Genomic DNA, 17,335 nt, shown 5'->3' on the forward strand with positions numbered 1-17,335 from the left:
AACGGTGGGGTGGGGGGTTCAAATTAATAATTAATAAATTAATAATGAAATTATCACCATTTTGTGCTTCGAAATAAAGCCTTTAAGGCCTAAGGTTAAGGCCATTACTTGTGGCATATCGGATGTGAGTTACCGACAGTCATGTACATTTTATTGCTTATTCCTTATTTAATGTGCCAATGGACACTCATATGAAACATAAACTAGCAAACTATCAGAGAGGTATTATAATTAACGTCATTCTAAGACGATGCAAAGTTTACATAATTCCTGTGGGTCATAATTTTATGAAGCTTTCTAAGTAAATAGTTAAGATAGTATCATACTCCACTAAACCGATACATGTACGCAATATAATGAATTATCAACCTATAAACAGAATGAATAAATCAAAATACTTGTATATGGTGGCATATTTATGCCCACATGTAAGTACTTAATAATCACGAAAATTATCAGTGTGTTCTCTTTATAAAATTATGTACTTATGTGGTTATTTACCTATTCAACATTACAAATATCTATAGTTTATCAGATAAATTAAGCATATTAAACGATATAGTGGGATAATTAACGCGATAATTAAGTGGACGTAAGGAGTCATGATGTTTCCATGTTGAAAACACACATCTTTCTTGAATGTTATAAATTCGTTATATTTATTTCTTTCTGTTTTGAATGGAAAACATGCTATGTTCGAATTACCAACGACCTTCTGGTTGGTTGTTGGGGATTTGCGCTAATAACCAACTGAGCCCCCTGGTGGATATGAGGAGACATTGTCTTTCTATGTTGGAGAACACATTTTTCTTTTCATACAATGTATTTTCATTTAAGTAAGTAGTTGTGGACCAACTGAGTCCCTTGGTCGATTTATAGTGAAGGGAGTGTTACCATATTAGAGAAAACACACATCCAGTTATCATGGTTATATAACCGTAAAATTTGTTAAACGTTAACATTATCAACTATTTTCTGGTAGGTAGTTTGGTATTCATGCGAATAACCAACTGAGTACCCTTGTCGATGTAGAGCGAGGGTGATACCATTTGAAAGAATTAATCAATCTTGTCATATATCTGTTACTTTAAATCTGAAAAAAAAATCTTTAGATAAAATTATCTAAGATTGTAATTGAAATATAACTATTTTGCGTGACTAACGAAGTTAGGGCTTTTATGCATATTTTGACATTTATATTTTGTAATTTACATGGGCTGAAAATGTTGTTTGCAATATGTAAATTACTTTCTTTGTTCACTTGAAAATATTTTACCTTTAATTTACATTACATCTTTAAATTTTTCAAGAACATTAGCACGAGTTTGGGGGTTTGCTACTTAAACATACTTTTTCACCTAATTTCCGCCAAAAGAAATATTTATAACTGTTAAAACTTAATTAAATAGACTTGTCACAAATCATCATTTGTCATTATAACAACAATCAATATTAGAACTGCAATTCTATTTATATTTAACTGAACATGGCTTTCTCTGGTATGTTTTTTTATTGCCTATCAACAGTCTTACTTACTTTCCATTTAATACTCGTTTGTGTAAAGTCCTCGAGCAAGGACACGAATGTCAGTCATTGTAAAACACTTAAGACCTAACAGCTATATTTACTATTTAGGTGTGAAAATTCATTTGCATATTAACTCAATTTCACGTTTACTAATGTGATAATGTATATAGGACTTTCAAAATAGTTATAAATCAGAGCGGGCGCTGTGGTGCAGTGGTAACACTGTGTGACTACAAGTCTAGGGGTTGCCAGTTCGATCCCCCGCTACTCCACTAAAAATACTAACAATCTTTCGTATTTAAAAATTAAAATAGATTAATAAAAACTACTAAAAAACTGACTTCACATACAGGACACACTACTCACACACTGATACACAAAACACTACTCACATACACGTCACTACGGACACACAGTACACTACTGACACACAGGACACTACTGACACACAGGACATTACTGACACACTGATTAACAGGACAATACTGGCACACATGGCACTGACACACACGACATTATTCTCATAAACATCACTACTGACACACACGACACTACTCACACACACGACACTACTCACATACACGTCACTACGGACACACATGTCACCAGACACACAGGATTCTACTCAAAAACTGACACACACGTCACTACGGACACACATGACACTACTCACACACTGATTCAAAGCACACTACTGACACACACGCCACTACTCACACAATGACATACACGACACTACTCACATACACGTCACCACTGACACACAGGACACTACTGACACACTAATTCACAGGACACTACTGACACACACTACACTACTCACCACACAATGACACACACGATACTACTCACATACACGTTATACGCACACACATGACACACAGGACATTACTGACACACATGACACTACTCACGCAAACAACACTACTTAAATACACGTCACTACGGACGTACAAAACACTACTGACACACTGATTCACACACACGTCACTACAAAACACATGACACTACTCACACACTGATACACACGACACTACGGACACACAGGACACTACTCACATACACGTCACTACGGACACATAGGACACTACTGATACACACGACACTACTCACATACACGTCACTACGGACAAACACAACACTATGGACCCACTGATTCACAGGACACTACTCACATACACGACACTATGGACACACAGGACACTTCTGGCACACAGGACACTATGGACACGCAGGACACTACTTGCCACGCCGACACTACTGATACACAGGACACTACTCACACACTGATACACTGGACACTACGGAAACACAGGACACTTCTCACACACTGATACACAGGACACTACGGAAACACAGGATACTACTCACACACTGATGCATTGGACACTATGGAAACACAGGACACTACTCACACACTGACACTACTGATACACAGGACACTACTCACACACTGATATACACGACACTATGGACACACAGGACACTACTCACACACTGATACACAGGACACTACTGATACCATTGACATGCTGACACGCAGGCCACTACTAAAACACTGACCTTGCACATAGGAGGCTTAGCATAAACCTTCTACACATCGGGTAAACACTTATCTGACACATTTCACACACAACGAATATGACACACACCTGGCACGTAAGCCACTACTCAACACAGAATACTGCTCAAACAAGGACACAGGACACTGCTTATACACTGGCCTAATACACAATACATTACCTAACCTATAGACACAGGGCTACACTCAAAACACTGACTCACAGGACACTTTCACATACATGTACGACACTACGTACACACAAAAGACAACATCCTGACACACTACGCACACAGTGAACATGACACACAGGACAATACTGACAAACAGGATTTTACCTCACTGACACACAGGACACTACTATATGACACTGAATTCACATGAATAACCAAACTAGGTTCCCTCCTTAAAAATGTATATGTTCAAACATTTCAAGCTGGTGAATTACAAATTACCAACTACCAGCTATTCCAATATTCAACTACCAAAGTGATGCTCATGTCATATGTACGTAACACTGGCATGACTATGCTGAATTTATGTCCCAGGTTTTGGGAAGATTTGCCCACTGTGAAGGTGAAATTATGTGTCAAAAATAAAGCAAAATGTAAACAAAGTTGTGTTTTGACTTCCATACAAAATATACTAAATCACTACTAAACTGTATTTATTAAAGAAAAGCAACTAAAGCAAACTTTGGTTCAAATAATCGGGCAACGAGTAACTTTTTGAAACCAAAAATAAACAAGAGGGCCAAAATGGCCCTCGATTGCTCACCTGACCCATAGAACTCATCCGAGCAATTACTTAGACAAGCATCCTGACCAAGTTTGATGACTTTTGAGTCAAAAATGTGACCAATAGAGTGATAACAAGGTTTTCCTCTATTTGGCTGGTGTAACCTAGTTTTTGACCCCAGGTGACCCATATTCGAACTTGACATAGAAATCATCAAAAAAGACTTTCAGACCAATTTACAGGATACATTGTATTTGGATTAAAACAGTAGACACTAGTGTTAACAAGATTTTTATTCTTAGCTCCTGTGACCTAGTTTTTCATCCGAGATGACCCATGTTCCAACTCATCCGAGCAATCATCTAAACAAACATCCTGACATAGTTTGATGATGATCGAGTCAAAAATGTGACCACTGGGGTTAATGAAAAAATGTTGATGGATGACGGACATTCAACGATTCTAAAAGCTCACCCTGACCCAGCTCAGGTGAGCTAAAAACCTTTGAGAAATTAAAATTAATTTTGAAAGAATTTCTGGGGCATAATTGGCCTTTAACCTTCTCATTGGTTTATTATTGATTATATAGAAATAAATGCACATTTAAAATAGTAGCAAAAATGCAAAACAAACATCTAAAATATGTATTATTTCCAAAAAGGCTTGTAATTCAGTTAAAATCCATTTTAGAGTTATGGGCCTTGAACCTCCTGTTGTGATCTCAAATAAGTGTGTGAAGTTTCAACCAATTCCCTTCAGTAGTCCTGGAGATAACAACTTGCACGCAAAATCATAACCAATGTGTGACACTGATGCCGACGTCTGAGTGAGTGCAATAGCTCTTCTTATTATTTGAAAATTACAGCTAAAATTCGTCTTAGGGTAGAGGTCTTTTACTATTTCAATACGAAGACCTCAATAATAAGTGTCTGGCTTATAAATCAATGTTGTCTGACTGAAAACAGTGTAGCTACTAAAATTTGACATTTTAATATAAAATCCCCTCAGATTTACAAAGGATCGTTCCAAAATTCAATGCAGGTCCATTGTTAAAGTTTAGGATGATTCAGCAAAAAGTAGCACAAAGTAAAAATATAATGAATGTTTCAACAAACTTAGCACTTATTTTTTAGTAAGATTGATATGTATCTCAATTTTCGTGTTATTAAAAGAGCTCCATTGAGGTCATAAAGGCTCAAAACATAAAATTTGAAATTATGAATAAGATCAAGTGTAAACATCTACAAAGGATAATAAACACATATTCTCAGAAATATATATTTAATTATTTTTTTGTGCGATTCTTAACCCGATGTGAGCGAATAGCATTGCAACGCTTTTAATTTTTAGGCCATGTTGGACAATAAAAATGATTATTCCAGAGAAAACTGGGGGAGGGAATGGTCTGAAAATAAGCACACGAGTTATTTATACAGACCTACATCAAATGTTTCATAAATCGCATAAAATTATTTCCAGTCTTGTCATGTCAAAAAATCTCAGTGGAGTCCCTTTAACAGATAAATTCAATAAATTAAACAAACAAATTCTAAATGAATAATGCTTTATTTATATTAATCATTTTTCATATGTCAGGGCATTTATAAATATTACTTGAATAGTAAAAATGAAACCATATGTTAACCCTGAATAATAATAAAAGATTGTGTCAAACACAGTTAGCAGTTCCAAAAATACACAGTGTCTCCAGTCTCCTGATTTTATCAGGGTTACATTACTAACAGAATGAATTTCCATATCATCTGCTTTCAAATGCTATCAAAGTCCCTGTATATCAAAATATCATTCATGACACATTGGCCAAATATGTTGTTCATTTAGGGCATTTGTTACCTCAGATAAAAATAAAAAACCAATACAAATATCAATTTTACATTTTCATGAATTCATATCTACATTATTTAAGACAAATAAGACAAAATCAATTTTGGATGACAAAGACATTTTCTGTTTATCTTAAGTCAGATTAATTTACATCCTAATGATAATTGTTTAATTTCCTTGTGATAAGACACCTTGCCCTCCCTTCAATTCATGTACATTTTAAGGCACTTGAGTAATACTTCCAACCATCTATGAGCTATCTGGATATCTCCCCTCACAAGGAAGAATCAAAAGTCCCTGGCTGGATCCAAACTTTGTTGAAAGGGGAGGAAAGATTCAGTTAGCTACCTAAACCACTCAGCCACATAGCTTCAGTGCTATCTGATGAAGATAATGACCACTCAGCCTCATAGGTGTATAGTTTTCAGATTGGTGAGTGACCACTCAGCCACAAAGGTGAACAGTTTTCAGATAGAGAAAATGACCACTCGGCCAAATAGGCCAGGAGTTTTCAGATGTACATGGTTACCACTTAGCCTCATAGGCAAATAGTTTCAGGTTGAGAGAGTGACCACTCGGCCACATAGGCAAAGAGTTATCAGATGTACATGGTGACCACTCAGCCACATAGGCAAATAGTTTCAGGTTGAGAGAGTGACCACTCGGCCACATAGGCAGAGTTATCAGATGTCCATGGTGACCACTAGCCACATTGGCGAATAGTTTTCAGATTGTGACCATTTGCCCACATAGGCAAAGAGTTACCAGATGTAGATGGTGACCACACAGCCATATAGGCAAATAGTATTCAGATTGAGAGAGTTACCACTGTGCCACATAGGCAAGGAGTTTGCAGATATAGATGGTGACCACCAAGCCACATAGGCAAAGAGTTTTCGACCACTGGGCAACATAGGTGTTATAGTTTTCAGATGGAGATAGTGACAAGTCGGTGTGATAACTGTCATTATGAATATATTACAAGTTGCTATTTAGTTTTACCAGCACACAATTTGTTCTTGTAAAATTGAAATATCTGATGCATAGCTTCCCTATTGCCTGCCATATATGTCATTGAAAATGAGATAACTCCCTCTTCTTTCCGAAGCATGAGCTTACTTAACAGCAAGCAATCCTCATTCTCATTAAATGGTTCAAGTGTCTCATAAAATGACTTGTTAGCTTTTTTCCCTTGTGATTTCTCACTGTTTGTCTCCTTTTCCTTCCAGAACTGCTCAATTACATCTTTACGTACAAGTTTATTAGAACTTTCCACTTTGGTTTCATCATTCTCACTATCCTTTGTAACATTAACCTTATTTAATATGTTACACTGATTATCAGATTCAAGTTTTATCTTCTTAACTTCATGATCACTGTCTTTATCACTTAATGTTCTTTTCCCATTATTTTTTTCAGTACATGAATCATCACGTTCAATTTCATTAGGTTCATTCTTTACTACATCATCATTTTCTGCAGCATTTTCGGTGTCAAGCTTTTCACCTGTGATATCTACATCAATGTCTTTTGGTGTATTATCAGAAGCATCTGTGATTTTTGTAACATCATCAGTTTTATCAGATACTGCTGTTGTTTCGTCATCGATACATTCAGAATGTTTCTTCTGTCTCCTTCTTTGTCGTCTCTGATGTGACCAAGTGTTCTCCTTAGCCTGTATGATGAAGCACGAGTAGAACTTCCCATTGTGTTTTGTGTAGAAATGTATCTGAAACGTGTATCAAAAAAATCTTTAAATAAGTGAAAAAAGGCATTGACAGAACTGTTTTAATCTAGTGAAACTATGTTCTTTTTTTTCACTGTTGAACATTGACCTACAAATGATAAAGTGAAAACCAATTTATAAATAGCAGAAAACGTTTTTGGTAAAGCTAAAGATATCTTCTACCAACAGTGCAAGTAGTGTAAGGCAATTATTGTCCCCGCCTTTTGCACAAATGTTTATTATAATAAGACGATGTGTCATGCGCAACAACCAAACCCCTACCTCCAGGGTCAAGGTCACACTTGCTCATTCAAGGTCAACATTGTCTATTTGAGGGTATATGTTGTGTCCGGTCCATAACTTTCTTATCTTTGAAGGGATTTTGTAAATACTTGCCAAAATTATTCATAATAATCAGACGATGTGTCATGCGCAAAAACCGGTCACCTACCTCCAAGGTCAAGGTCACACTTGGAGGTCAAATACTAAAATAGTCTGTTACAGGGTATATTTTGTGTCTGGTCCATAACTTTTTCATAGATCAAAGGATTTTGAAAATACTTCACACAAATAGTCACTATAATAAGAGGATGTGTCATACGCAACACCTGCATCCCTACCTCCAATGTCAAGGTGACACTTAGAGGTCAAAAACTAACATAGTCTGTTATAGGGTATATATTTTGTGTCAGATCTAGAGCTTCTTCATAGTTCAAGGGACTTTGAAATAACTTGGCACAAATAGTCACAATAATAAGACGATATGTCAAGTATAACACCTGCACCCCTACCTCCAAGGTCAAGGTCACACTTAGAGGTCAAAGCTTAACATGATAGATTTTGAAGTTCTGTGTTTCATTTTATCTTTTTAACAAATTTATTGTTGCATTTGCAGATCTAGCATTTATCATAATTTTGGACTGAATGTTCTGAGATCCATACCTAAATCTTTTGAAATAGCACAATTTTATGCTTCATATAAAACTTCCCCAAGACGGGGGACTACAAATTCTTGTTTGTTTTAGATTTAGTTAATATTGCATGAAAAGTGTGATTTGTGTCGATAGTTCTCGTTTATAGAATAAAGTTTTTACAATAATTTGTTTTCAAACGGTAAATCACGAACGATGCACTGACAAAAGTTGAATGAAGTGACAGCGAAAATTTGCATTCGCACCTCATTATAGATAAACTTTCATAAAGCTATTATTAGACTCGAGTTTTTGGAAGACCAATAAGGAAGTTACTTCTTATAATAATCTAAAGTAACAAAAAAAATATACACTGGAGCCACGATATAGCGCTCTTCGATATACCGCTTATCTCAGGACAATGCTCATATGCCTTGGCTCCCAAAAAAAAAAAATTATTTTTTCGCCGATTATGATTATTTTTTCATGTATATCAATACCGCACCTTATCCACTATAACGCTTGTTCAATGTGTCAGTCGAGTGCAATAAACAGTCATAATTACGTCACTAATGATCAGAAGGTGTGAAGTCATACACAGGTAAGCGTTAATCCGCTCTTTTGTTCATTTTGAACTGTTGATCAGTCAGGTATCAAACTGTTAGCTAAGACATGCAAACACCGAAGAGTTGAGTAAATCACACAAGTGTACAATTAATTTAAAAAGCATGCACTTTCGATCTATCGGCAAAAAAGTAGTTGAAGATGACTGATTTTTTCACAAGAGACAGCAGTAAAGACGATTAATTTAGTCCCATCCACTAGGTATCAATTTTCATGACCACACATAACTCACATTAACACAATTTTTATAAACAATTATACATTTGTGGTTTATATTTTTAATTCGTAAATTTCATGTGTATATTAAAGATATTCAGTAATGCTTTACAAAATAATCAATATAATATATAAAAAAGTTTGGACTGATATCCATTGATGGTAAGTAAACAATCATTTCCACTAACAAGCGTTATATGTTTCGGCGGTGGGTGGGGTAATGAGATATTTTCACTATAATGACAAAATGAGCGTTATAAAAAGTTACTCGTTACAACCCTGTCTTGAAATCATTGACCCCAACATGAGCGCTATAACGGAGCTCCAGTGTATACGACAAAATACTTTTTTATAACGTTTATATGGTTCCAATAAGTGTCGTTTTATATGCCTTCAACATTTTTTTTTTATATATTGTACACTTTTTATGAACATGGCACTTTAATGAAATTTCTATTCATACGTTAATGACTTTTTACACTCTATGGCCGGTTCATATTGATATCTGTGTATGCATCAGTTCCAAGGACATGCTTCTATACTGTGTAACAGCACATTTATTGCTTTTTGACTTTGTTATCAAATAATGCCAAACAGCTGTTGAGTTCGCCAGAATATGGAATTTAATATGGTGGTCCGACACATTTTTTAGACTCACTCATATCAATTAAATAGGGTGATATACAACAGGAACTTGTTTAATATCAGTGAGTCGCTATGACAAGTTTGACAGTATTTGTTTTAAAATTTTGACAATCTTTTTAGTGAAGGCAGTTACCTTAAGTTCCTCCAGCAGTTTAATAATGTACCAGGAGTGTGTCGGGACAGTGTAGTCTCCAACCACATCTGCCGATGAACGTGGAATTTCAAACTGTAGTGGCGGTTTAACGTTCTTCTGTTCTTGAAATGCAGATTTCTGAAGAAAAATAAATATTTATAATATAACATTTTTTAATACAATATTAACAATGAACATTATAACATTTTAAATGATGGGCATTCAAAGGATGTAAATAATATTTGGACAGACAGCCTTGTGGTTCAAGGTGTTTCCATGTTGCACCAACACAGTGTAGGTCATATGGTGACTTTCCAGCTTTACTGGTAGAGGAAGACCTCAGCTGACCCTCTAAACATTATTTATTCACAAACAGGCACCTGAGTAGAACCACCAACATTCCATAAGCTAGCTGGATATAACAAAAAATGTTGAAACTAACTGATATGAAATCTTCAATACAATGTTCATATTTCAAAATAATGTCTATAAAAGTATTTGACACTTCTAAGATATACTAATTTATTTTAGTTTGAGCATGCTAGAACCTATAAGCTTATTGAAACACTCTCAAATCTGTTCTGTGAACCAACCAGTACTAAGTAATGAGTGTAAAGTTTCTTGCCCATGGAAACAATGGTTTGCCTCGGACAGGGTTTGAACCCACACCGCCAGCAACCCTTAGATTACTAGTTTAACATCTTAACCTCACAGCCATGCTGCCACTTCAAGAATGATTCAACAACAAACATTCCTGTATGTTCTTGGACAATGTATCTTAAAATGCACATTTTTAGCAAATGAAATGTTTTTTTAAATAGGCAATATGACATTCAAAATAATGACATAAAATCTTACAGGAAACTCCACACTTTCATCAAAGGTCCATGCTATTCCCCATCTCATGGTCCTACCCTGACAAAATTCTGTGGAGGAATACTTTGGAACCTGAAAAAAAAAAATAACATCATTAAGATGTACATGTACAATATTTAACACCAGGGTGATGTACCTTGGTATATATGGTGTTGGTAACACTAAAACATGTTATTAATTTACACCAGTAATTAACCTTGTATATGGTTTGGGTGAAACAAATGCTTATCATTTGAAGTGAATTTTTCTTGTTATATTTTGTAACAAAGAACATTTTCCTGGGTACTTAAATTTGTGAACAATTTAATTTTTCCAAAAGGTGAAATGTAAATAAAGTGATGCAAAATAATCTTACAGCAGATAAAATGAAATTATGTTTGATCTTAAATTCATGGATTGACCTTTCTACGAATAACCACAAAAATTAGGGCCCCACGAATAATATTGATTTTGCAGTATGAATTACCTTCTTCTTTTGCAGCACATCTTTTAGTGAACTCAAACTCATCTTTTTACCAAGCAGACTTGTATATACTCTATGGAAGAAGAAAATAAAAAAAATATCATTGCATGTTATCATACAAGTAATTCTGTGTATGTTTTACTGTATTTTTCACTCCTTTAGACAGGTTTGATAAACAGACACATTCCCCATCCCAAATAGTTCTCCCCCCTACACTGTTTGAAATTCGAAATTCTAACATCACAGACAAGTAAACCTGGTCTCATTAATCCATTTCTTTTTGTTGACTGTTTCACAAAACATGAATGTTACTTGTATACAAACTTTTTGTGATATTTCATTTTGTACCATTCATTTTTTTCTGAAGATCCTTAGAATTATTACACAAAAGACATTATAAAGTTACATAATTTACAAATTTCACAATTTTTTCTTAAAAAAAATTATTTTTTTTATATTGACTTGCCTTGCATTGAAAAAAGAATTATCTCTTGCTACTCTGTAGCTTAATTAACTCCACTGTAGGCTTAATTAACTCAAATGTAGCTTAATTAACTCAACCAACAGTATCTGTTGAAAGTCTGGTTTGTTTGTTTGTTTTAAGTCACACTGGCACTGTTAAGGTCATATGGCAACTTTCCAGCTTTATTTGTGCAGGAAAACCTCAGGCGCTCCTCTGTGCATTATTTCAGGAACAAGCTGGCACCTGAGTAGAACCACCAACCTTCTGTAGCTTCCTCACATGAAAGAATCCCACGTGACCACGTCTCTGTTAGGGTTTTAACCTACAGCAAGTTATTTGAATTCTGCTACCTTAGCCACTTAGCCTAGGAGGCCCTCTAGATTTTCACAGACATGGGAGCTGTGCAGGCAATATAATGCTGACATAGGTTAATATCTGGAAACAAAGAGATTCCTCGGAAACATTAAAAATTATGCTTCTTCACTAGCATTCGAGGAGATAAGACAATTACCGAATTTTCTTTTTCAAAATAAGAGACTCTTCTATCATCTGTGTGACAAACCTAACCTCGCCACCCCAAGCTATGCTCTCATTTTCGCTTGCGGTAGAGATCGAGGAGGACTCTGATCGATTGTCATTACGCGTAGATGTTATTCCCTGTGCCTCGAGATGATCAGAGTAGAACGGAGGGTTGCACATACAGAAATCATACGTTTCTTCTTCATCAATCAGGCCTATCAAGACAGTGTCTTCTGTTACCTTCTTTACTGTCAACATAAAAAAAATGTTAAAGTTTACATAAAACTGCACATCCAACTGCATGCTTGATAATTTCTAGAACTTGATAGAAAAGCAGGAGTCTGGATAATGGAAGAAATTCGAATAAAATTTCTAGTAAAATTCAGCATTTTAATCAGCGAACTGCAGTTATTACCCTGAACACGTGTGAAGCATTTACTGCAGGGCCCTTATTAATATTTTAATTTATAGGGGACTGGGGCCAGAGTACTCGGGTAGGTGAATTTGGCTTCATTTTGGAGAAAAAAAATAATTTGGTCTGTTAACAAATATGCTCATTAATATATATTAAATTTTTAATTAGGGAGGGGAAAGTGGCCGAATTTCCATCTAAAAAGATTGTGAAATGAGGGCCATCAAACCTTGACCAGACAATAAAATTGTTCCACATACTTGTAATTTGGTCCTCCATTTTGTTACCAGCTATATTTTTGCTGGCAAAGTACATGTTTTGATCGTCAATTTCAGATGCCAGAAATTTCCACTGGTTCAGTCTGCAGCCAAGTAATGGATATATACAGCTAGAGCCAGTTCCTGAAAAAAAATCAATCATAATAATCAAATTATTTTATGTTATACATGTACAGTCAAATAACAAGAGCTTTTATAAAGTCCATTTTATATCAGTTATCCTGTCTTGTATTTTTTCTTCATATAGTGATGGGATTTTAAAAGAAAATCAGACTTTTTGACATTTTTGATAAAATTTCCAGTACCTGTGGTCAATCACAATTTTTTTTTGAAAATTCAAAATTAAATGAACCAGTGGTTAACACAAGGAACTGCAATGATAAAGTAATCTAATGGTATCGAATTGTACATTATCAATGGTAGGATACTACATCATCACGCACCTGCAAAATGCTCCCAATCGGACTGGGTTTTTTTGTTAACATCCGTCAGCTCGAAGGTAAAACATGTTTTTATTCTAAGAAATTGTAAGAATAAAATAATGTAGTGCACCAAAGATTCGCTTTAGCACTTGATATAATTTTAAAAGAAGTTTTACTGCCTAGTTAGTCCTGAAAACGGGTTTTAGTCCCAAAACTTATTTACCAATATCTATTCCTTTGGCTCCATTTTCTTTTCCTATGATATCCTCTAACCATAAGATGTAGTTCAATCTCTGTGGAACAGTGGGTATGAGCCTATCAAGAGGCAATGTAACGGTAAGTCCAAAATCATCTTCCAACAAGGCCCTAGTAAGGGCTCTTAGTGCGGCTGGGTCTTTGAAATCAAGTATTACTTTGCCGGACTCGTTTATCGTAACCTTCTCTTTGAAGTAATCAAATTTTGTAGAAAGAGCCTGAAAGTCTGGTTTTCTTTTCTTGTATGTATTTCTTGGGTGCATATACTTGTTCAATGCCATGGCTGACTCTTTGATTTGATATATTTGTCTGAAAACTGAAAATTAAAAATTGTATTTAAAAAGTAAGTAGTCTCCAGTAATGGAAACTATATAATAATACTTATAGTTAAAACTTACTGTTGAAGTACAGTATTTTGATGCATTCCAGAAGAATATATTTTTATCTTAGAGTAGTTATAGGTTAACTCGGACTCCTTAATTTCAAATGATACATTTGTAGGAGACCTTAGTATAACTCCTATTTGAGACAATTTAATATGTAGGTCCTGAGTTAAACAGTTATTTTGCTAAGATAACAATACATAACATTCAGAAGTATGAAATCAGAATTATTCTCACTAAATGTACTATGCAACAAGATATTGAGCTATTTTGTGTATGGGATAATTACATACTTTTTTTTGGTAGACAGACGTTTCACTATTGAGACGGTTCACACCAAGACGGTTCACACCAAGACGTTTTACTCCCAAATGGGAGTGAAACGTCTTGAAGACGTTTCACTCCCTTTTTATACCAAAAATATTTTGATACTTATGATATACTAAAACAGACTTAAAATATTGTATTGAACTAAAAAAGACCTTAAATTTAATAAAAATAAATTAAAAAGGGGGAATAAATTTCACTTTTTTGTCAATGACTTAAAACTCAGTGCTTTAAGTTCTATCATTTCAGTTATCTTATCTTCTTTATTGTTGTTTTGAAATAAGGCGTTCTTCTATTCTAAATATCTTTGATCCATATGTGCAATTATCACATTATGTCACTTAAAGAAAAAAAATATTTTTGATCAAAATAACACTTTAATATAACTAACTATTTGATCTTTTGTAAACATGGACTCAATAGACATTTTTAATTTAAAGCATAACAATCTTGTGACAACAATTAACTTAGAGTAACATGTTTTTTTGTTTTTGTTAATTTTAAACATGGGATACAAAATTGTTAAATTATTTAATGCTAGTATACTGCAGTAGTGCTTTTGCGATATATGTCAAAAATTTTAATGGCCATTGAAATCAGAAATATCTTTAAATTAAATTAAAAGCATTGAGACTTTTCAATATTTGTCATGTATAATCATTTTTTTTTGTGACTAAAATTCATTATTATATAAACAAAACTTATGGAAAAGTTTCTGTTTAAATTGGCTGTTGTCAAAATATATTTTAATGGTCCAATAAACCACTGATTAGTAAGCTGTTGATGCTTAACTTAAGAGCAGTGTTATACAACTGATTTTACAGGCATTTAGATCACCAATATATAAGAAAACCTAATGTTATGTTATTCAAATCTGTTATGAATATAGATACAAAACATAACGATAAGTACAAGCATTTTTGTTTATTTGTTAAGGAAATAATTATTAAATTTGATATTAGATAAAGTTGCAATCTGATGTACGTCTTAGAATTACTACAAAGATAAGTGCTTTGCTATTAAGATCTGTCGCATATTAAACATTTTTTCAACTAATATTTAAGTAACGGAAGTTTAAGATCATGTTATTTGAGTATATGACTGATCTCTTTGGCAAAGCATATATATTTGTAACATTATTGGTATTTAATTTAAACATATGGAATACTAAATGTCTCTCCCTCGTATGAAAATACGAGATATGTCTATGCATGTCATATATGCCTCTATAGTTTATTATGTAAATATGTTATAGCTCATATTGTCATGTTATTCATGAACTGAGTATGAAATAAACTTGTATTAATTACAGTGGTGTCAAACTGTTAGTTGTTTATACAACTAATTAGGCGATGACATAACGCCACAATTTCTTAAGTTTGTTTAATGGCTACTGTTTAATAAATTGATGAAGAAAATAATTTTAAAAATAGTTTATTTTATACACATGTTTCACATTCATTGTTTAAGACTTACAAAAAAAAATCATTATATAGTCAATTTATTTAATATATTAATACTTGAATAATATTAATTACTTTACTGGTAGTGATTTCAATATTCAAACCGATACTTATAATATGTCTTTGTTGTTCTTTCTATGTTATTCTTTTTTTTAATTTACTATAAATAGAATTTTCTCATGTTCTTACACTTATAATAAAAGTGATATTTCAGAAATTTGTCTTTCTATTACACCTCTTATCACTCAACCCATAATTAAATGAGTAATCTTCTAATAATTCGTATTAACAATACCATTGAAATCAACAAAATGAAACATTAAATTGAATTTCCTTTTTACACTGTTTATTAATGAAATCAAAATTTGTTAACTTTCCTAGTAAACATCTCTAAAAATTGGGAGTGAAACGTCCATACAATTGACAAAATGGGAGTGAAACGTCTAGGTGTGAACCGTCTTGGGAGTGAAACGTCTCAATAGTGAAACGTCTTGGGAGTGAAACGTCTGACATTCCTTTTTTTTACTAGAAACCATTCTGTCTCTTGTCAGTTCTTCCCATTAGTCTAATTTATCGCAAGGAATGTGGTAAATTTGTAATCATCATTTGTTTTTAACATATATTAAGCTCCATGGTTTTTAATAATTATTTTAAATATTTGATCAATTATAAGCGATGAATTATAAAATTTTAACAATTAAAGCTTTAAAATGATAATAATCCAATCTGGAATGAATAAAAACACTTACTTATTAGTAATCATACAACAAATTTACATTCATAAATCAACCTTACCAAAAAACTTCAACGATCTCTCAAAAATGATAATAAAGTGAAATACGTACTGTAGACTGATCTAAAACGAAAACGACATGCTAACGTAGGCCTATCGTAGTTTCAGTCCATTTTTTTAAACCTTTCGAATTTGATTTATTTATGACAGTCGTACATTTGCATACATTTCGACATAAATTTTCATAAAATATTATTTTTTTACCTTTTAACTAAAATCTAGCCGCTAAAACTTCGAGATTTTAACCTGTTAATGCGAGGGAAAATTTACAATGGAGGCTGCCATTTTGAATTTTCTGGCTAAACGCCGTCTTATATTATTCGTGACAATACCGGACACTTTATCGATATAGGCTTTAAAAGTGCTAAAATACGAATCGTTTCTTATTTTTAGATAAAAACTGTTGTTATAAAAATAACCGAATATGTTCGAAATTTACATAAAAAATTAAAGCGGACAGTGTTTACAAGCATATGCTAACTGTTTAGCTAGGTTTTCGAAAAGGTCAATTAGCATGGCTTCAAAATATCCTTAACAACACTTCTTAAAAAAGTTAAACATCCAACACTGAAAATTGAAAATATTGCAGACTCAGCTTGATTCAACCAAATCATGCCTTCATTGGAACTGTCTAAACATGTATTACATTGGAATTCTACATGTACTGTCCATCATTGCTTTAATATTTGATATTCAACACTCGGATTATACATGTATACAAGTATATATTCATTCAATCAATAGTCAAACTCATA

General features: G+C 33.6%; 1 protein-coding gene and 1 long non-coding RNA gene across 3 annotated transcripts; one reads left to right on the plus strand and one right to left on the minus strand.

Moving 5' to 3' along the window:
- The first annotated feature begins 5,955 nt into the window (after window positions 1-5,955).
- LOC132736313 (uncharacterized) lies at window positions 5,956-6,434 on the plus strand. Its single transcript, XR_009626564.1, has 3 exons — window positions 5,956-6,084; window positions 6,128-6,229; window positions 6,317-6,434. It is a non-coding gene; the product is annotated as an uncharacterized LOC132736313 (long non-coding RNA).
- Window positions 6,435-6,629: 195 nt separating this feature from the next.
- On the minus strand, window positions 6,630-16,915 carry LOC132736299 (RNA N6-adenosine-methyltransferase mettl16-like). 2 transcript variants are annotated; one of them, XM_060723405.1, is made up of 8 exons: window positions 16,785-16,915; window positions 13,583-13,930; window positions 12,920-13,060; window positions 12,240-12,495; window positions 11,269-11,338; window positions 10,785-10,874; window positions 9,927-10,064; window positions 6,630-7,400 (listed from the first exon to the last, which is right to left on the minus strand). In XM_060723405.1, the coding sequence occupies exons 2-8, from the start codon at window positions 13,893-13,895 to the stop codon at window positions 6,660-6,662; spliced, it is 1,749 nt and encodes a 582-aa protein (XP_060579388.1). In that variant the 5' UTR covers window positions 13,896-13,930; window positions 16,785-16,915; the 3' UTR covers window positions 6,630-6,659. The 2 variants fall into 2 exon arrangements, with proteins under 2 accessions (XP_060579388.1, XP_060579396.1); XM_060723413.1 differs by lacking the exon at window positions 16,785-16,915 and adding an exon at window positions 16,633-16,723.
- Between the last annotated feature and the right edge of the window lie 420 nt (window positions 16,916-17,335).

The sequence above is a fragment of the Ruditapes philippinarum genome, unplaced genomic scaffold (assembly GCF_026571515.1).
Source record: "Ruditapes philippinarum isolate M1 unplaced genomic scaffold, ASM2657151v2 ctg1013_1_1_1_1, whole genome shotgun sequence".
Lineage (NCBI taxonomy): Eukaryota > Metazoa > Mollusca > Bivalvia > Venerida > Veneridae > Ruditapes > Ruditapes philippinarum.